The 22,967-nt window shown below is 37.7% G+C and overlaps 1 protein-coding gene across 5 annotated transcripts in view; it reads right to left on the bottom strand.

Annotated features, from left to right (window-relative positions):
* trpm7 (transient receptor potential cation channel, subfamily M, member 7) overlaps nucleotides 1–22,967 on the bottom strand; it is a 105,058-nt gene that overhangs the window by 78,252 nt on the left and 3,839 nt on the right. For 3 of the 5 annotated variants that reach the window (XM_085154688.1, XM_085154697.1, XM_085154707.1), the window contains exons 1-7: nucleotides 12,361–15,081; nucleotides 11,504–11,583; nucleotides 10,181–10,219; nucleotides 6,108–6,315; nucleotides 5,476–5,689; nucleotides 1,915–2,039; nucleotides 1,591–1,762 (exon numbers count right to left, since the gene is read on the bottom strand). In XM_085154688.1, coding sequence (XP_085010814.1) covers nucleotides 1,591–1,762; nucleotides 1,915–2,039; nucleotides 5,476–5,689; nucleotides 6,108–6,315; nucleotides 10,181–10,219; nucleotides 11,504–11,583; nucleotides 12,361–12,411 — 889 coding nt within the window. In that variant the 5' untranslated portion in view covers nucleotides 12,412–15,081. Of the gene's footprint in view, nucleotides 1–1,590; nucleotides 1,763–1,914; nucleotides 2,040–5,475; nucleotides 5,690–6,107; nucleotides 6,316–10,180; nucleotides 10,220–11,503; nucleotides 11,584–12,360; nucleotides 15,082–22,967 lie in introns of those variants that run through there. The other 2 variants (XM_085154717.1, XM_085154703.1) reach the window with 2 other exon arrangements.

Raw genomic sequence — 22,967 nt, 5'->3', positions numbered from 1 at the left:
TAAAATTATGAAATTATGTGTTAAAAAGAAAATTCACAGACTAGAGGGGGGAAAAAAACCAATTCCTTGTGAAATGGACAGTGTAATCAAAGACTGCCTCAACTAAAACCAATCATTAAAATGTTTTTATTCATATAGATTTTAATGTTTGTTTAGTGTTGGATGCCATCTCTCTGTTACCAGTTATGACAAATAGAAATGTTTGTGAGTGAAGAAAAAAAATTCTAAAACACTAGATAAATAAATGCAATAGACATAATTATTATCATTAATATTGTTGTGAGACTACAGAAAGATGTGTGTGTATACACGTGTGGTGAATGATGTTTGTGTAATCATACCATTTGTTTTAACAGAGACAGAAGAAAAAACAGATAATAAATATGGCATAAAAATGAACAGAAGACCAAAACCCAAATAATTAAACAAAAAGGGACACTATGGTGTTTTAGATCTCAAGCCATTTCAATCTATGTTAGTTTAGAAGTCGGAGAAAACTGCTAAGGAGTGGGGAGATGCAGCAAATGATTGGTAAAATACTCCGTGAGTGAAAAGGAAGTGATTCAGATTTGGGGGTTGGGGAACTAGAAAAGCAATTGGGTCACATTTTTGTTACAGTAGAGTTTTCATCAATTATATATTTTCTGTGATTTCTATGGCTTCTTTGATGTACTGTTTTCCGTTTTTTCCTTCAATTACTTCGCATGGAAACTGGTCATTGAGTCCACTGTCCATCCCTTTAAGCCGTCTGCCCTGGCATATTGTATATGTTCATTACGTTTATAATGTCCAAACTTGGTGACATTCGATGTAGGATGTTATGTTGCTTTTTTTTTTAAAAAATCCAGTTTACACACGGGGGGGGGGGGGGGGGGGGGGGTAGTTCTAGTCTCGTCACCATGAAATTCATCTGTTCTACGTTCCTGTATGCTGGAAACAACCAGGGTGTCCCTATTGCTGCTTGTTTTCAAGTCCAGAATATAGTTTCTTTCATTTTACTTTCGGCTATGATAATGTTCAGTTGGGTGGTGAGAGTAAAGGTTTGTAGTGTATTATTATCATCTTTGACCAGTGCTTCTTTCTGGCCCTAGTTAAACTCCAGAATATCACTTTATGCTTGAAACTCATTATGCAGGATTTCTATTAAATAGTCTGTTTAAAATGCAGATAGTGTTGGTTCTATGGATAAGAGCAAAGTCTGAATCTGGTAAAGATTCAGGAGTGTTTAGTCATTTATGTCAGAGTCTTTTTAGAGGTTTGTGAACAAGCCCTGGTTTTCTTTTCTTGTGTTTGTTGTTAATGGTAGAAGAAGCGACTGATGAAGTTGTCCAACTCATAGTTCCAAAGGTAGTGCAAAGTCTGAGATTTTTGAATATATTTACAGTACAATGTTGAGTCTTGTGTCAATCTCACAAGTGTGGCATTCATGGACACATCACACAGTCTGCACCCGCACCAGAACAGCACACATTCAGCTGCAATGGGACTTATGTATGTTGATATCTGTTTGTGTGTGTGAGTGTATGCGTGCTCTTTTGTTGCAGCACTAAGCATGTACTTTTACATTAATGACCAAAAAAAACTTCTTACTGGCATGTATTTTTTGGAGGTTGATATGCTTCTCCAGTTCCCGCCGCAATGTGACTTCAGCGCCATACTTTCCCACCGTCCCATCATCCACAAGGAGGAAATGGGAATGCAGGCTGTTGAGAACATTTAGTTTGCTGAGAGGATTCAGTAGTGTCTGATACGGAGCAATAATCTGCAGTGTGGAAAAGAGCAGCCATTAACAGAAAGAAAAGTAAAGGAAAAAAAGGAGACTATGCACACATATATACATATATCTTTATATGCACACATAAATGACAACTTTAACATTAACATTCAGGTTAGTCACAATAAGCTGCATCTTACGTCTCTGCCGATGAGATCGTTCCTGTTTTCAATCACTCCCCAGGGTGCAATCCCGATAGTGCAAATTTTCTTTGATGATCTTGAACAGTGTTCTTTGAGAGCATCTCCCACATGTTTTGCTACACCTTCAGAAACAAATTTTAAAAAAAAAATCTTTTATTCTTTCTTTAAAAAAGGTTTCCACTGCTAAATATTCCTTATTAATATTAGAAATAAAACTGTCCACTCAAGTCACATATCTCAGCATAATCTTTCACCATTAAAAATGTATTTTATAGATATATTTAATCAATGTTGTGAAAAGAAATGGACAACCTCCATATGACTTTCAGACACTAAAAACATTGGATGGGTTAAACTAGAATACTTCAGATTCCTTCATGTATCCCATCATATCAGCAGATTTGTGAAAGATGCCTAAAGGATGCTCAAAATCTACCTACTAACAGTCTATATTTAAAGTAACCTGGACAATAAGGTTGGGTGATATGTAAAAGGTTTCCAACTGACATTCATCAGGCCAATAAATGACGATAGGCGATATATTCACCTGACTTTTTCGTGACATTTTGATGGGCAGAGCAATGTAATCATGCACGGACTTATTTGCGCGTTAAGAACATAGAAGTCCAAACATGGAGGACTTAGTTGCAGCTGAATGAGTTTTAGTAGATATTTCACTTCTTTATTTTAGATTTTAACTTTTAACATTTGAAGTGGTTGTCGGCACAATCCGCCACACTTTTCAGTCACACTTCCTTAGTTTTTCTGATGTTAGTTTGTCATACTTTAATGATATGTGAACATCTTTTGTACATGTTTTCATATGATATTTAACATCAGTTTCTTTTAAGTGTTTTTCTTCTTCACTGTCTGTCTGTATAATAATTAATGCTGATAATGCACGATGTAAGGTGCTGCACAGTAAAGCAGCATGATTCATTATTGATGAATGTTCGGTTCGAAGGTTCGCTCTGTTTCCACTCCTTTAAAAATGGCTTCTCGACAGACACCCTTCCAACTGAGAAAAACTCCAGCGAGGCTTCAGTGAACAGTAGATGGCTCAACTGAAAGGCTGGATGAATCTCTCAGGTCCTGTCAGGTCTTTGCAGAATTTTTTTTTTTATTTCTTAAAAGACTGTTGATCTGCTACAGGAGATTCTTTTTTAAGACCTGCTACTTCTTTTGTCCTCCATTTGTCCAATCTTCTCAATTTTTTTTAAGGACCCTGCACACAATGTCAAGACATGCTAAGGTTTGGGCTAATATTTCTTTGAGAACTACCTTGTTGGAGCAAAAATACAATTCTATGCCCATCAAACTGTTATCTTTGGCCTTTTTCATAGATTCACCAAAAGAAATAAGAGAAAATTAAGTGTTTTAAAAATCCTAAACCTACAATTTAGATTTGTATGGTTAATATTGGTTCTTTGCTAATTTGTCTGTTGTGTGCAGACACAACACTGGTCCATCACTTTTTTTAAATACTCGAATGATTCATAGGTCAGATTTAATTGGCTTAACAAATCTGTTTGGGGTTGTGTGAGAAAGAGCAACTGGCATAAAAATCTGCCAAATCATAAATGCAGAGCTACCCATTGTGGCGAGCCCATGGAAATAGGGGAGCAGCGGATGTAGTTTTATTAAGTGATAAATCTACCATTAGTTTATGTTTTTCAACTTTCTCTCATTCTTAGACAAAATAACAGCTCATGTTCCTCTCTTGTTCTCTGTTCATTAAAGTGCATGCATTGCTGTCAGTAAGCAGAGTCCAAATAAAAAAAATAAACAGGCAAAACACCAGAGTGTTAATGACCAAAATGCCACTGATGGAACCAGCTCACAACAAGTACATTAGCCCTGGAGTTGTTTGTGAACCACAATCCTCACTTGATGGATCCTATGAATTCAGCAGTAATTTGTGAGCCGGGAGACCATCCCAACTGGCCAAAGTACCAGAGACGGATTAAAAGTAATCACTGGTCTGAGTAATTGACCCTGTGAGTAATGATTTAAACACTATGATCAGACCACAGCATCTTCACGCCATACTGTGGCTGCAAACACACATCAGCCTCGACTCACAACCAAATGACACGGTTAGAGAACTTCTGCTACATCAGCGAATCACCATTAACGGGCTGTTTATTTGTGTAGGATTGCATAGATAAAAGGCATTTTTCTTTGGAAGACTCTTAAGTATTTGTTAACATATAGAAATTATAATTATTATCATTAGAATTAAAAATGATTATTAATAATAATAATAATAATAAATCATGTTTATTCAGTTATATTAATAAGTGTATTTTTCATTACACCAAGAATCCGCTGACTCAACAAGGAAATTTTACATTTTATTAGGTTTGTTGTAATGACCAATTTCTCCTATGCGAGAATAGTACAGGTAACCGTCCAGTGAATTCACACCAAGTAATGTCATATATCCTGCCTCTTTCATGCTCCACCCAGGGATCACCCTTGCCCAAACCAAAGCAGAGTATTTCTAGTAGAAGACCATCTATTGTGTGCTATATGCGAAAAAGATCATCTTCCACCCAATCAAGCATTGTTGGCAATTCATTTGAAAACAAAAAGGATTTCAACAACAGATATCTTCCTATTGGTCAAACAATTGATGGGTGTTACCTTCATGAGAAGCTACATCAAATATGTTCCAGGACTGACAATCATTTTCTAGCAGCACCAAAAACAAACTACCTATGAAGTTCTGTCACCACTTTGAACTTGCCAAACCCAATGGAGGCTGCTATGCTTTCAGCAATATGATCAACTTTTGGTTTTATTTCTAACACATTTTGTCTAATCGCGCAGCATTCAGTGATGGTTTCAGTGGTTCCATCCACCAGTAGCAAAACTAATGAAGCCTCCTGTCTCATTAAAACATAAAGATGATACCACAATGGTCAGTCACTGCTGAGAATACGAGGCCTATTAAGAACTATTCCTCAGAGTTTTTGTGCTGAGGGAATAAAGATCTATTTGTGAAAACCACATGAAAATGTTCAGCCCGAGACTCTGATTTCAGTATAAAAACAAAGTTCTAATGATTTAATATCCTTGAAGTGCAACTTGTTCAAAATGTATTGAGGCCAGTAACACTGAAAAGGTAGAGTACACTCAGTGCACTGTGGCTGATAAAGTTAATCTACAGATAATGCAGTTTCTTCCCGCTGAGCACATGTTGGACAGGACTTGCTTTCCACAATGACTGAACAACCTGTTAAACATGAATCTGCAGCTTTTGTAAAAGAAGAGTTTGATCATTAACAATCTGATTTATTAATTGTTTGGTTTCTTTTGGAGAAACATATTTAAATACTTTTGAATATACATGTAAATGTACATTGTGAGAATCTGTACATAAAAGTGTAAATTTCCAACATTTTCCCTAATTTCAACAAAAATTTAAAAATGCCTTTCCTCATTTAAAAAAAAATCTGAATTGCACAACCTTTTAAAAAATGATACAATATGCAGGAGAACTTTGTCCTTTCCACAGTATTTCAAAAAGAACATAATGTTTCTCTGATTATTTACCCGTGTTAACACCACCGGTGAGAATCCAGGCCCCGGTGGTGACAGCAGCTTTGATGAGGCCCTTGCCGACCACCTGCTTAATGCGGGGGTGCAGGTCAAAGTTCTGAATTCCTCCATGGACAGAAATGAGGATCTTGGGAAGCTCCATGTGCCACTCCTTTAGCATCAGTCGTAAAATGCTGTCTGGACTCGTGTCATGGGACAAACGTACATACTGTCCACAGTTTCACAAACACAAGAAAAACATGTTAGTGTAACACACAACGAAGAAAGGATGGGTCATGACACACAATAAATTTGTGTTTGGATTGAAGAAACTTGCTTTAAATGTTATAGAGAGTGAAGTGCCACAAAAAATAAGCTAAAATCAATTGAAATACACAATCTGCACTATTTATCAAACAGTTTTAGATCAAACTGGGTTTTTTATTTTTTTTATTTCATCAAGTCAAGCCTGAAGTTGTTTACCTATAAAACTCTAAGACCAAGGATATCTATGTAGAAGTCACCACACCTTAAATACAGTGATGGAACCCCCCCCCCCCCCCCCCCCCCCCAACACAGTTTCTATATTAATGTTAAATTTAAAAAAATATGTAAACATGACACAGCAAAGGGGATTAGCCCCTCACCTTGGCTCTGTATGAGTGAGACCCTCCCTGGAAGTTGATGACACCATAGGCATCAGTGGGGCTGGCCTCTGTGTGTTTTTCCACTGACCACTCCTCCAGCTCGGGCATAGGCACATTGGAGCTCTCACCCAACTTCACATCCGAGTACTTGGTGGCCAAGCTGGCTGTGAAGCCAGCATGTTGCCGCACCAGCCGCCCACAGCAGCACCTTTAAAAAAAAAAAAAAAAAGGCCAGATGAATTTTTCAAATGTTTGCAGTTTCAATTATTATTAGCCATGATACAATTTTAAAGAAACAAAAAGAATAACAGGAAACCAGTAAAACAATTACAACAAGAGTTTTCAAAAGCAGAACAATAATCTAGAGAAACAAACACAGTACAAGGAACAGGAATCCATGCCACACCTGATAAATATTCCTGAAGTGTTTTTCGGAAAACACTGCACTCTTCAACTGAATATTATGTTGAACTATGAATGTGAGCCTATTATTTTTACATTATTTTCTATAAACACACATTGCGACAATGTTGGCTCCTCAAAATAAACATTGCTGCGGTTTCAAATCATGCCAGCCAAGTATAAGTAGCCACTATAAATCAACAAGTTCAGGCTTTAGATTAGGGGTTTTTTCCCTAAGATTTCCTAACATCTGTATGTGTATGAGACACAACACTGTCATGTCAGGCACACAGCTCTGGCTGTGAGTACAGACACCCTGTCCACCTGCAAAGCAAACCTCCTGTTTGTAATGGGCAGCCAATCAAAAGCTGCACAAAAGGCAGAGAAGCTAAAGCAGCACATCATCATTAACAAAAACTTTTTACATGTGCATAGGATCCCTTGTTCAAAACAACATCTTCCCCCAATAGGCCAGAAGATGAGATTATTAGTCATTTATTTATATATATATTTTTTAAACAAGCCCCCCCCCCCCACAAAAAAGCCAATTTAATTACAGAACGTACTCCAGCTAGATTATTAAGAATATAAGATAATTAATTTGTTTATATACAATTTATATTTAAAAAAGCTTCAGAAATAGCAGTAATGGAGAATAGTATTGGAGGGCATGCTGTGTTAGATATAGCAATGTATGAGTTAGTTTTCATTTTAACAACTTCTTAAATTAGTTGTACTATCACTGTGCAAAACAAACCAGCGATGAATGGGAGCAGTTAAAACCCATTCCTTAAGATTATAATAACCTTTAATGTAGTACTTCTAGTGACATTTTAATCAGGAAAAAAAACCTACTCATTAGTGAGGGTTCATTTAACCTAATCTGCTTCACAGTTGAATTAGTTGGTGGAAACATCGTCACAGGTCCAAAAATGACCCCAGGCCATTGGACCATTGATTTTGTCAAACCCTGCATTAATAGCATTCAGGTGTACAAAGAATTCTCAGGTACTACTCAGCCGCCTGGGACATGTACTGTATATTTAGACTTAGTCAATCAGTACAATATTGCATGTGTTTTTTGTCATCTGTATGTTTAAGACCCTTTTGCAATAAAGTAAAGGTGCGGGTATTTGAAATGATTGTACAATTCATTGGACTTAGTCTTGCCTTGTTTGAGTGTTTTCTGGTTATAACTCTAACACACAATCTTCACAATCTTTCAAAGCCTCTTAACATACTGTGGCAGAAGCCAAGACAATGGAGACAGCTTTAAATAAATAAGGAGTAAAACAAATTCCGCAAAACAAATTGTCCTTTTCATTTACAAGATCGACCCCTGGAAGTACCAAGTCTGGCTCTGTCTACCTGTGACATAAAAAGAGAAGTAGGTACCCGTATTTCCTCTTTTGCAGCAATATGGGATATTGCTTATATGGGGGTATAGTGCAAATGTACTCGATATCATTACATAATCTTAAAATAAATATAAAATAAAACACATTCACTGAAATCCAGTTCTCATAATGGCTCTTTAAGCTTCTACTTAAAGAGGGTACAACATATCGGCCCCATTGCCGAAGGTTGCTACCTGGATGAGAATCTGGTTTTGTTTTTCAAAGCCATACCCTTACACATGTCATTCTTTATACTTTGTAATAACAACTTCATGACACTGATGTACACCATTCTTTTTACAGCTGAAATCTTGATTATAATTTCTGTGTTATAATTCTAGCGCCACCAAAATCAATCAACTTGGGTTGATATTCTGTCTTTCTCCATAAAAATGAAACTTCCAAAAAATAGGGGTCTAATTTCTTTGTAAGTGAGCAAACTTACTTAGCAGGGTATTAAATTTTATTAATTACAATTAATTAATTGTAATTAATAAATTAAAATTAATGAGCTGTATTTCATTCTCACAAAGCAGCTCTATAAGTAACAAGACAAGTCAAAGTCATGCCCAGCTGACACAAAGTTATTGTTACTATCATTGATCATTTATTCATTAATATCAAGACTTGAACTTCCAGTTCATGGTCAAAGGTGTAGCAACTGGCACTTGCTTTGGGGCGCTAAGCTTAATCCATCTGGGAAACGTGGGCGGAGTATAGCATTGCTTATGAACATCTCCTCATTCTGTCATACAAGTACAATGGCCACAGTGAACAAACCAGTCCTCCATTAAGGTAACTCGTTTAAAGTGACACTATAAATAAGCTTGGGTTAGATTTTGGTCTCACCCATTTCAAAATATTACACCCTTGTCACTAAAACACCATCTAGACCAGTGGTTCTTAACCTTGTTGGAGGTACCGAACCCCACCAGTTTCATATGCGTATTCACTGAACCCCTCTTTAGTGAAAAATAAAATGTGATTTTTTTTTCAAATTCAAGACATAGAAATGTTTTTTATTGGTGCACAAAATGAGCCGTGCATGTCACGGTGGAGGCTCTGCCGAACCCCTGAGACCGATTCACCGAACCCCTAGGGTTCGAACGAACCCAGGTTAAGAACCACTGATCTAGACGAACCCTGAAATTATTAACTGATGGACTAATGTTAGGATAAATTTAAATGGCTCTCATATTTCCTTTTCCGCAGGAGAATTTCTTATGCTTCAGCTCTTAAATCGCAGTATTATTGACCCACGAGACAAAAAATAAATAAAAATACATATACATATTATTCTTATAACTTAACTATTTGAGTTATTTATTGACCATTCCACCATTCCATTCCAGTAATTATGACCATTCCACTACAAAAAACCCACATCAGCTAATCTTATTGTGCTGACATATGCACACAGATCCTGACAGTTTCAGCTGTGTAAGGCCAGGATCATCTACTCATTATTGTGGGTATACGTGTTTGTTTGTTTTTTTGCATTTCCATGACTTATTGTATCTATAACATCAGTTAGCACTGCATTGTTCAGGACTTTGTGAGATAAGCAGATGCTGAGTTTATTTTGGAACGCAGTTGCCCATATGTTTAGACAGTGAGTTCAAAATAACTGCCTGGAGGACTGCAGAGTGGCATGGCTTGGCTTCTAGAAACATTTTAATATTCTCCACAAGATGTGTGCCAAACATTGCCAGACAGGATTCACTGGCAGGGACAAAGGTGATCTAATTCACAGCCTCTTTACTTCTTTCTCCATTTCCATCATTTGTCTATCTCCCTCTCGTGTCAGCCAGATGTTGACACCGGTCTCCCTTAAGGCTTCTGTCTAGGTGTGTAACTGCAACAGTATTGTGATACTTCAAACTCTGAGGCAGCAAGCTACTAAAACATATACACAACTGAAATACTGGACACACTTGGTAAAAGTGTGTCCAAGATATGAACCATCTACAGATCAATGATGACAGATTTTTCTAAAAACAAAAAAGCCTAATTGTTTATCATTATTGAGTCTGAGCTTTGTTTTCTGTCTTCCTCTACTAGCCTTGGGGGAAAATACGCATCTTAACACATAAAGCCTGGAATTTAATTGTTTCCTGGTAAAGGTTGTTGTTTAGTGGAATTTCAAAGGAATTGCAAAGAATTTACCTCTGGGGGGGTTTCTGATGTAAACCAGCTGGTTAGGCATGGATTTTGCCAGGCTAACCCTGTCAGATAACAGAGAATGAGTTGAACAACAAGCAAACAAATACTCACCTGACGAGCTGCTGGCAAATCTGGCATCCTGGAAGGCATCTGAAAGGAATGCCCCAACAACTCAGTCAGTGTGAATATAAATAAAAACAGAATAGATAAATCTGAAGAGCATTTCCGACCATACACGACGGTTCTAAAACAAGACTAATGTGAGGGTTTGATTTCTCCAAGTCTGAAGGAAGTTCTCAGCAGAGAAAGTTCTTTAAGGACATTAAGGAAGGTTAACTGTCTCCTGGGAAGACAGCCCGGTTAAGTTGGCCTTTAACCAAGAGACAGTTATGAAACCTTCCAAAGGGACTCACTTTGATCACAGTCACATGCCACACTTTGACCTAATGTTAAATGAGCCTGTGTTCACTAACACCTCTGAATCATTTAGCAGAAGCCGCACGTACAGCAGTTAACAGAGAATAACCAGTTCGCAAATAATTGATGTAAAAGAAAACACAGGAAAACAAGTCACCCATCATTATTGTGAGTTTACAAGAAGAAAGGAAGACATCCAAGGACTGTTTAACCGTAAATATAAGCTGCTGGTGGGAACATAAAAATAAATAAATAAATAAATAAATTTTTAAAAAAAATCACCTTTTCCTTTCCCGTTTCTCTGCAAGTGGATGAGTATTTATAGCAACTACTGCCCCTTTAACAGAGCTGTTTGATGTTTGTCATGCACACAGTGTGGATAAGTGGCCTTCATGACACGCCAAGCCAAGAAGACGCCTGCATATAATTTCAACACTGCATTGTAAGATTCCAGTAAGTCTGCAGAAAAATACTGTGTCAACTGACAAAAGACCTATACCTATCTATCTATCTATCTATCTATTAGGGGTGCAATAATACTCGTGTCCATATTGAACCGTTCGATACAGTGCTTTCAGTTCGGTACGCATATGTATGTGTATTGTTGCACCCCTACTATCTACCTATCTATATATACACATAAAAGATTCCTAGTCCAATTCTCACTGTGAGGATGACATTTTATTACTTTCACACTGGTATAAAGCAGATACCTGAAGCTGAGGTATAAAAATCATATCAGAACTTGAAAAATTGCTAATATTGCTTTTTTTTTGGGGGGGGGGGGGGGGGGGGGGCAATCCCACCCCTAAGATTGAAAGATCCACAGGTTCATCACTTGCTTAACCCCTCACTTAAATCTGTAATTTTAGTGACAGACATAAACATTAAAACAGACTCATTTTGCCTCTGGAGAGTAGTCGTTATGGTTTGGGCCTTCTTTAACTCACACCATGCAATTACGCCGTTTCCATGGCTATCACCAGCAGACTCACTACAGTAGGTCTAAGCACATACCTGTGGGGGTCCTTTGACACTGGAAGTATGTACACACATTCCCTCTTGGTGAAAGTGCTTTCTATCCAGGATTTCTGGGACTGTGAACAAAAAGAAAGAGTTGTGAGCAGCGGCAGCTGAGGTCTCTCATGTTTAACGGACTCAAATGCAATTCAAGCAAAGTACACATAAAAGATACGTAAAGAAAAATTAAATGAGAATAAAAGCCAAGTATTTTTAAGTTATTTATAACAATGTTAAATAATAAACTTCAAGACATCTTAAAAGGCTAAAAGGGATGTTGCACCCCTTAATACAGGATTTAGTCTATAACAATTTAAGGGGATTAGAAAGTTTAACACAGAAGAAAAATGAAACAGTCATATAAAAATCATGACAAAAAGAGCTGACGAGGAACACCAGTTAGAGGCATCTACCAAACAGTATAAACAGCCTTCTAATTCTACAACAGCATTTTTCTCATAACAAAGGTTTATGGTGAAGGAATTTTCATTTAATGCCTCGTGCCTTATTGTTCCCCTCCAGAGCAGCTCAGAGGAACCCAAGGGCGATTAGCACCATTAATCTCTTCAGCACAAAGAGGGGAACCTGCAAACACCTTCTCCAAAACATTTCAACAATTCCTTAAAATCTGACAAAAGTAGTAGAGCAACATTTTCTCCCTGAGGTCACGTTAAGCATTTCTCAATATCAGCATGTTGTTTGATATAAACTAAACAGAAGCATCTTAAATTCAGGATCCGAAGTTACATCCAACACAACAGGATTTAAATCTGCCTCCAGAAAATACTGAAAACATGTCAATAAGCATGTCGTCCCACATCTTGACTAGTGACAATAAACAACCAAGTTTGTACCTGGATGTCCTCCTCTTCATCTCTGTGTTTAAGGGCTTTGTACAGAAACATACCAGGGCTCCTTCACGCATCTCCTGGACAAACCACAACACCCACAGCCTCTCCCGAGTACTGGGTCATCAGCAGCAACTCACTGTGCTGTTAGATCTGCACGCAATTTCCATACAGGTCTCAAAGTCTACAGCTGCACAGTTACCATACAGACCCAGCTCGAGTTAAACGCTGAGTGATCAGTGAGAGGTTGCAGCCTCCAAACTCCATCCACAGTTAATCTGTAAGAAGCCACTCAGGGGGCAGATGAATGTGTCTGAGACAAACTAGATATTATACTTAGGCTGGAGAGAAAGAAGTGAGGGAGGCGGGGGTGTGGGGGAGGATTAGTGGATGGGCAGAGACCTCAGTGATATATACCTAGTTGGCTACTGACAACACACCACCAACTGTGATTCATGCAGTACACACAAAACCTCTCCCAACAACTCAGGCACTACAATTAGTCTTTAAGAAGCCTCCTTTACTTTGATACTCATTTACAGGAAAACAGCATAAAAAAAATGCCAGGATTAAATAAAGGCAACTAAGTTTAAACAAAAAGGTCCCAACATGGATTAATACACCAACTTAACGAAGATCCTGAAAATTAATACAGGTACAAGGGGGTCCAAACATGTGCACCAATTATTGTTCAATTTCCACTTCTATGTCAATAAAATATAAAGTAATGTACAAAAAGATTTGTTTACACAAATGCTATTAATCATATTCAGCTGTTTTTTTAACATATCAGAACTTTTTTTTTTTTTTTAAATCGGTCCTAGCAGTTTGTGGGGATGGAGCATTCAGGTGTGTCTTAACACAATGCCAAGGTGGAAAGGCATCAGCAATGATCTTTAAAAAAAAACAATTATTACTGTCTATCAATCTGTAAAGGATTATAAGGCAATTTCCAAACAATATCAAGTCCATCATTCTAGTGGAAAAAAAATCATGACAGCTGTTAATATTCCCAGCAGTTGAAATTCACCCAAAATGAGACAATGTTCAGAGAAACAGCACAAAAAAACAAAAACAACAACAGCAACATCTCAGACTCTACAGGCCTCGGTTAGCATGACAAATGTTAAATGTCGTGGCAGTATAATTAGAAAAAGACTGAACAAGTTATAGGGTGTTGGTCAGGGTTGCCAGTAGAAACCTTCTCTCTAAAGAAAAAGAAAAAAAAAAAAAAAAAAAAAAAAAAAAGAACATGGCAACACAGCTTAGGTTTGCAAAACTGCATGTGAACAAACCACAAGACTCCCGTAACTGTCCGCTGGACAAGACCAAAGTAGACATGTTTGGCTGTAACGCACGACAGCACATTTGGCAAAAACTAAACAAGGTATCAGCGTAAACACCTCATGCCAACTGTCAAGCATGGTGGTGGAGGGGTTAGAATTTGATTGTTTTGCAACCACTACAAGGTGCACCTGGGTAACTTGCAGTCATTGACTGTATTAAGAAAATAGTCTCGAGTCAAATATGACAGCATCCGTCTAACAGCTAAAGCTTGGCCCAAATTAGGACACGCCACAGGACGATGATCAAAGCACTCTAGCAAATCTACAGCAGAATGGTATAAGAGAAAAGAATAAAGTTGTTGTGATGGTCCAGTCAAAGTGCAGACCAAAACCTAATTGAAATACTGTGGCAGGGATATTAAGAGAGTTGTACAAAAACCTCAATGAACTGAAACAATACTGAAAAGAAGAGTGGCCCAAATTTCTCCACAATGATGTAAGAGCAATAAAGAGTGATGAAGTCTTAAAGCAAAGGCTTACTTCAACTAATTGCTTCAGTTAGGGGTTTTTTTTGGTTTGTTTATTTTTTTAACACTGCTTTTTCATTTTGGTTTCCTTTTTGTCGACTAATGATGTGGTATAATACATCATGCACTATTGTTCACCTGAGGTTGTATTTAAATCATTTTAAATCCTATTATTATGTACTGATACATAAAATCTTTGAATAGAAAGACTGTGTACTTTTTCACGACTGTATGGGACAACCACTCAAGCAGTATTTAGTTACAAAGAAACATGTTACCGTTATGCCATTACCATTTTCTGCAGTTCAGTAATATTCGTTTACTAAATTTATCACATTACAGTTAAAAAGCAAACTATTGTGTCAATACTTGTGCAACACTCTTCAATTATCTGCAGAAGGGAAAAAAGGTCATCCGATATGGCTTTTCTCCTTTCACTCTAGCTCCTGCGCAGGGAGAAGAAAATGATACAATGGTCTACGGCTTTTGACTGTGGCGATATGAACATTACTTTGAGTTACAATACACAAAAAGACAAAGTGCTGGTAAAATCCAAAGTGTGCAAAAGTCAGAAACTGTCCACCAATTCTAGCACAAGATCGGCTCTTGTGCTCAGTAGCAACAGTAGTGGGGAAAATAGGTGATGTTTCGCTCCCGAGCAAGATAGTTACTCAACCACCATTATCAATAATAATGATAACAATAATAATAATAATAATGATGTTTGTTTGTTTGTGTGTAAGTGAGAGATCTTTTTTTCCCAGATTTCTTTGAAATTGCCATTGAATTTAGTTTTCCAGTTTGTGTTCTTGTGTAACAATTGAAGCTTCTTCCTATTTGGAATTAAGATTTTAGTTCATTATGTATAAACACCTATGTTAAAATATAGTTGTACAATTTTACAGTACATTTCTCATGTTCAACAGAAAATAAATATTTTACTGTATATGATTAAGAAAATTAAACTTATATCTTCACATGTGAGGAGTAAAAATAGCCCTTTAAGCTTAAAGGAAATAACATATTTGATTTCTATTATGATAGATAATTATATTGACTGATAAGAAAAAAATATAAGATTTTTTTTTTTTTCCCCCCATAGGCCTTCTCTGTCATCCTGCCCTACCCCTGGCAGCATGCTCAGACAGAGACGGTTGGTTTTTATTCCCCTCTGTGGCTTTATTTTTAACAATTGCACAACAAAGGTAATCGAGATTACAAGTTCTACAGTTTTACAACTCTTCACACACACGCACACACACACACACCTTGGATTACCAAGTCAGAGTTGGTGTGACTTCTGACTTTTCAAACGCACCATGTGGTTTGTCATAATCAAGCGACACTACCTGAAATGAAGTGACAGCACAGATTTGCTGCCTGAAAAATACAACCTGCATATTACTGAGACAAAAGGTCTTAAATCAAAGAAGAATCAAAGAAAAGCTGCTTAACAGACCAAAACTTTGAATTTTGACCACTGAATTCTTTTATTTATTTATTCTCAAATTTTAATAAAAAGCGGGTGCCACTTAATGGTTGGAATAATCCCCAAATTTAGACCCGCAGTTCTTAAGGTACGACCCAAACAGTTAAAAGATTTTAGAAAACAGATAAATACACATTATAACATCTATTAAGGCATAAAAGCTCGTGACAGAGCTGACCCCCTGATCTGTTTTCAGTCTTTTTTGCTAAGCCACCTGGCTCTGGGCTCCATCTTTATATTTAACACACAGACACACAAGAGCAGCATTAGTCATCACATCAAACACAGAAGGTAACCACAAAATCTTGGACTTCTTTTAATTAAGGTAATTCTGTCTCTTTGCCAAACTACATGTACAAATCTTGCTTACTTGCATAGTCGCCACCCAAAGGCCCATGCTGAGCCAGGAAAAACCATGTTTAGCACTGGTTTAGAGCATGCAATTACAGGCAGTCATGGAAGGCTAAACCACTGTATCCAATGACGTTAAATAGTAGGTTTGATATTTGGTGAGCCAATTAGAAAAATAGTATTGTTAGTGCTTGAAGCAGTCTATCCACGTGATAACACTTCAGATTTGTCATTTTAAAAATGAAAGAATATGTGGGCTATCACAACATGCTGCCCATGATAAGAATGGCACTGGTCTACAAGAAAGCAGGAAAACATAGCACAACATAAAAACACCCCAGCAAAGAAGCATGAATTATGTAGTTATTTACTGCAATGGCTTTGCATCCCTCCCCCACTGTCCACCAATTTTTCAAAAGACTGTATTTAAATGATGGAAGGACTATCATGCCACCCATTGGGTATAATTAACTCCCGCAGTCCTCCTCCTGTCGCCATCTTTATGTTTTGATACTGGATGCTCACAGTAGCAATTCGGCAGTAACGAGGCAGACCTGCTCCAAGGTGAACTCTGCTTTGTTGTCCTTTTTAGCTCTAACTGGTAACAAAATTTGCAAAATGAAACTAGTGACTGACACCATACAATTATCAGGTAAGAGTTTATTGAGGGAATGGAAGAAAGATAACACCGTCTTTTCCTCAGAATTCTTCACAATATTTGTGCTGCTACAGGAGTCACCCCCTGCAGGCATTTACAAGAATGCAGGTTTAAGACGCTTCTGCACTGGCTTCATTTTTTAGACCCGGGAGCTTTGCCTGTCTACGTATTCATATATAGTTAAAACACACTTTACCCCCTTTGAGTCATTTGTTCTTCACCACAAGATGGTTAGCTTTCGGTTTTTCCTCAAGTGATGAGCACCAGCAAAAGTAGTGACTATTGTCTAATATCTGCCAGCAACGCAGCAATAACGCATCATAAGAGGACACACAACCATATACTGGCAGTTGCAATATCTTTACAGTTACAGTAAGCAGAGAAAAAAGATAAGCACAGTTCTCTGCATCTTTACTACAATAAGGAGTCTATATGACTGCTGCCTCATAGCTGAAACTGTCAAACACCAACTGCACAAAAACAAGACCAGCTCATGTGTTGATTGGCTCTCCAGGAGCAGGACAATCACCTTTCACCTATAAATTTTTATTCAGTAACACGTGTCTTTTTAATGTCTCTGGTTTTAATGTAGCTGATGTCAATACTTCTTTCCATTTTTCCTACTATTATTGGCCTAATCCCCTCCAAACACATTTATTTAAAAAAAAAAAATCAATGCAGGAACAATTTTTTAAACACCTTCACGATAACACTGCTTCATGTATTAATGACTTCTACTCCTATACCAATACTGATGGGAGTTTCCACACCCATCGGTTGATGGGTTTGTGCACATCCACTAGAATAAATGGCTTCAGGGCTTTGATGACATCAGAGTTGGCACATGCACACGCAACATTAGTGAGCCTTGAACATGTCCCAGCCTAGTTGGGATTGAACAAAACTGAGGATGTGATGCAAAACAGAATGCCATCTAATAATCAGTATATCTGGATTACCTTATTTTAATAACGGCATTTACTATAATTGTAATCATTTAAATTAAAGCCATATTTATTGCATGATGCCACAATTCCCCATATTTATTGAAACTTTTCCACATGGTAGAAAGATTATGGTTTACATTTCACGAACTTTGCTGCATGATTTCATCTTCACCTTCTACCTGCACAGCAGGTCATTTGCTCTTTACTGCCCCACTGGTTAACAGATTCGCTCATCTAATCAGTGTTCGACATCTAATTCAGTCTCGCTATCTGCTGAACTAGTGACAAATGTGAGACACACCTAAGGAATAAACAAGGAATAATCTTTCTGTGATGTGGAGGAATGCATTGAAACCGTTGTCTTTTTGATCCAATACAATCTAACAAAGGGTTAATAAGGCAGATAAAAGCAAGACTGCTAACCTGTAACCATGGTACCTGAAAATGTCAGGCAACAAAAGACTTGAGCTTCACAGACGCTGCCAAAAAACACACACCAACTCTTACTCTCCCACTTCTTCGCTCCCTCCCTCTTCCTCTCTGGCTTCTTTCTGAGCCCCGGGTTTTTATGACAACTCCGATCACGCGGAAAATTTGACCCAGCACCTTTCTATCCTGTTCAGCTCAGCAGTGTTAGATGCTGTGAGTTTTGTTTATGGGCAGCTATGTGCAACTGGGGGGATTAATATGTTAATTTGGAGAGACACAAATTTGATTGTGCACTGTCACTTTATCTTCCATCTGTCACCCCTCAGCCAGAAACCTTGCCAGCTGAGCTCTTCCTCTCCCCTGCTCCTTTTTCCCAACAATGTTACAAGGCTGGCTGGTCAACCCATCATTCCTCTGGCCCTGAGTGACGCAATACAGGGTGAGATAACATCTGGCTTGGCAATTCTATTACCCATTAAAAAGAGTGGAAGCAACGAGGTCAGCACTTCAGTGCAAGAGCTATTCTCAGAACAAACAGAAAGACCTAGATTAATTATTGCCATTTTATTTTCTTCCATGTTTGATTTAAGAAGCTGTTACCAAATGTACTGATAGAAATATGATTTCAAGAGCTTTCCCACCATTTGTAATAGACATAAATATGGTTCAGGATTTAAGCCAATTAAAAAATGTTAATTTATTTTAGAGACTTAACCCAAAGATATGATTTTTTTTCTTCCCTTAACAGGAATTACTACTGTGCCACAGATCTGTGATTCAGATCTAGGGCATCCTCCACGGTACAGTGAGCTTAGACCTTCTCATGGAGGGTTTTTTTGTCCGACTACTGATCTCTGAAGTGATTAACTCATAAGGTACACAACACAATCTTGAGACCTAATTATTAATTTACGTCATTCTACATATGAAATGGACATTTGTAGGGACAGGACATTTAAAAATCTGAATTTTATTCTTTTTAATATGTTTATTAAGATTTTTGATATAAAGAAAAAAAACAGACAACACAACAGCAAGGGCAAAAAAAAGAAAAAAAACCACACACACACACACACGCACACGCACACACACACACAAAACAAATAAGGCAAAAGATTACACTGCATCAGCAAAGACACTACTTCAACACTGGCAAGAAACAAAAATAAAACACTAGGGTGGTAGACTGAATTATCAAAGAGAACTTTGTTTTAATACATGATCTAAAAATGGCTGCCACACATTAAAAAAACTTACTAAGTTTGTCCTCTAATGTACACCTAATTCTCTCAATATGCAGTAGAGCAGTCAGTTCTGTCGGCCACATTTTGAACTGAGGTACAATGTCAGACTTCCAGAATCAAGATAATTGTCTTAGCAATTACCATTCCAAGCAAAATTGTCATTTGTGCAGCAGAGCTGAGATGTAAAAGGGAAAAGGAAGATCCAAACAATGCAGTTATTGGGTCCAGCTCTATTGTGCAGTTGTACATATCAGAAAAACATTTAAAGATGTCCAACCAACAGTTGTACAATTTGGGGCAAGTCCAAAATAAATGAGTAAGAGAGCCTTGTCCAAGTTTACAACAGACTAATAGAAGGAAAAATCTTGTGGAATTTAGTTTTTGAATAATGAAGTCTGTGAAGCACTTTGAATTAACTGATGCCTTGCATTTATAGAACAAGAATGGATCCTACACAGACTCCTGTCGCACACCTCATCTCCAATTAGCATTATTATTTTTTGGGTGTGTTTTCTGTCCATTGTTACAGTGGCAGATTTTTACATTAAATACAGCCAGAGCAGGATAGGGCAGGATAATCCAGATCAGCAAAAAGTTACAACTTTGAGAGGTTTTTTCCCCCCCGTCTCCTCTTGGCTCTGTATGACACCAGCGAAAGCAGATATCCCCAATATGGCCTTGTCAGGTAGTCAATCAGAAGAAAGCTGGCTTAAAGGAAGAGGAGTAAAAACACAGTGGGTTCTGAGGTGCCCGGTGTAAATTATGGTTATTTTGAACTGTGAATTATGCAAAGCCACTCAAGTATATATTTTTTTAAAAGATCAATCAAGGAGCATTTGGAAATGAGCATAACAGGCCAAAAACAATAAAGAGGAACAAGAAGTTTGCTTTTATTTCATTTTATTTTTTTTATCTAGTTATTTTGAAATCTTTCTGGTATTAACTTCTTGATCTTTTAACAGTGCTTATCGTCCTCTTTTCTTTACTTGATTCCATTTCAGTCTTTTTCCTGCAGTTACAACCATGGCAGTGTTAAAGTTGTCATACACAACATGAGATAACGCAGACAACACATAGATTTTATGGAGTACATCAATTTAATTATAGTCGGCTCTACTTGTACCTTAAAAGCAGCGCTGCTGATAAGCCTGCATCACTTTGTCAGCTTTTATTCCCAGCTCCAGCTGCAGCATCTGTGCTGCTGTTGAAGGCAACTACAGTCTGCAATTTTAGCAATGTAACGCAAGACACGATGCGCAACACAGATCTAATAAATCTGGATACAATGTGTTATGTGTGAGTAGTGATAGGAATTGATCAAATTTAGCAATTCCAATTCCATTTTCGATATCACTTATTGATTCCCTTATCGGCTCCACTTTGAGATTCACCATCATATCAAAGACATTAAGTTTGTGCAAATCAATTACATGCTGCGTGGTTAAATGCTTGTGCATGTTCATGTTGGAGGTATTTCCGCTCTTTGTTGTGATTAGTGTTAGAGTCACTGCTTAAGTAATTATTACACAGAACATTTTTCTTAAAAGTAATGCAGTACATTACTTAATTAGCCAGGAGAAAGACATTTGTTATAGTACCCGTAACATTACTTTCATGTTACTCTGTAAAATAATCTGAAACACTGTCTCACTTGGCTAGCTTAGCGTTAGCATGATGTCTGTGCAGGTGTTTGCGAAGAGCTGAAGTTGTGTTAACCGTATAATGCAGCTGCTTCTGTCCTGGAGCAGACTACACTTTACCATCGTGCTCTCATTCTTTTGTGCAATAAAAATAAGAGTACCGTCCATATCCACACTGGAGACTGCTCCACTAGTCTCCTCCACCAACACAGGAACTGATATCAACTGATCGACGTGAGTGTGCACGAACCAATCAGGGGGATCAATAGGCAAGCAGAGTAACGCTTCCAAGGAATTAGAGTACTGGGAACTGGATCTCTACAAGAACTGGTTCTTGATTCCCATCCTTAGGTGCGGTATGTGTGAGTATAAGAGCATCGCACACTGAATCATATGCTACAACATATGACTGAAATTCCTCAAATATTGGTTTCCCTTTTATAATCTCAATGGTGCAGTCATACCATACAAACAAGGCTTCCAACATTTATTGGATTTCATTTCTTTAATACATTTGTTGTAGCTGTCACATGGTGAGACGTCGTCCTAAGTTTCTGACAATGAAAATTTGTTGCAGGCCATCTTTGGTTGCAGGGTCATTACAAAAGCCATGGCTCTAAAACAGTGGTCTTATGTTACACAGTGAGAGTGGTTCAAAGATATCACGAGGATTAGGTTACGTGGCCATGGTTTTGCCTGGGACAAAAAAAAATAATTAAATAAATAAATATAATAATATAGTATAGTATATAGTCTGATTTATTCTGTTGCCTAGTAAGAACCATCAATATTCTCAGAGACTCATCACTTTTTCAAGTGCTACAAGTCCAACAAATCATGGATAAGCAGACTAAGAAACAGCTTTTACCCTGCAGCCAGCATCACTCTTAAGTCTGGATAATCATATGAAATAGCTTATCCTTATGTGTAAAATAAAAAATGGAGAGCTGTAAATTTCTGCACATCTTTCTATAAGACGAATCACTAAAATGTCCGCGTTTAACCCCAGATACTATACAGTCTGCTACAAAAACTGACCCAATCAAAAGAGTTACAATGTGGTTATCTGAAAATCTGTTATCATATATTGGTTCAATTAAAAGAGAAGCACAATACGGGACATTTATTTTAACTATGACAGCTCTTATCAATTTGCAATCCTTGCCATATGTTATTGTTCCAAGAACTTGGCCTATAAAAGACTATTAAAATGGAGAGAACAGGTTCATTAAAGCCTTCAGATAAGATTGCCAGAAACCAGCACACAAAAGTGCAAACAGTCATGAGACCAAAGTGTGACAACTCAACAGCTCACACATTCATGCCCTCTGGGGCAAAGCTCTGAAAGACTGCACTGCATGGGGCGGATACAGTGGTAGCATCAGGCTAGCCTCCTGAGTGCTGCATCCAGAAAGCTGTATTACCTAGTTCACTAAAGCATGTGATAGCTTTCCTTCTCAACATCTGATGCAGACAGCTATGCGAACCTCTGAAAACTACGGTTTAAGCAGAAACAAGAGTAGGGACAGTGCCAAGGTAATAGTGTATTAAAAGCCAATAAATAAATAAATAAAGAGCGTGCTGTACAAGTAAAAACAGAACTGTCTTGCAGTTCTTTCGGGGAACTCTGGAGCACCCACAAGTCAGAAATGGGCCACAAGCTGTACAAGTGAAAGCAGTCAGCTGGATACTACAGAGAAACACTCCATTCACAAAAATTCACAAGTTGTGACTGCTACTATTTTTGAGTTTGAGAACCCTGCACAGTGCTGTGCCAGTGGAAAAAACTTTATCTGCCATCTGTGTGTGTGGTGCGTGTGTGGTGCAAATGTAGTGTGAGATAAACTCAAAAGTCAGTCAGCAGACTCAAACACACATGCAGTAACACAAATACAGCTCGAGTCTGTTGCAGACCATAACAAAGTGACGCAAAACCATTTTCTACCAGCTCTAAGCCAAAACTGAAGTAAAGCTAAAGTTAAACCACCTAACTTTACGTAACAGTCTGTAACTAGCAATAACAAAACTCTATCACAGATTGA

The sequence above is a fragment of the Neolamprologus multifasciatus genome, chromosome 1, assembly GCF_963576455.1.
Source record: "Neolamprologus multifasciatus chromosome 1, fNeoMul1.2, whole genome shotgun sequence".
Classification (NCBI taxonomy): Eukaryota; Metazoa; Chordata; class Actinopteri; order Cichliformes; family Cichlidae; genus Neolamprologus; species Neolamprologus multifasciatus.
Note: the sequence above shows the minus strand (reverse complement) of the source record. Positions and strands in the feature narration are given on the sequence as shown.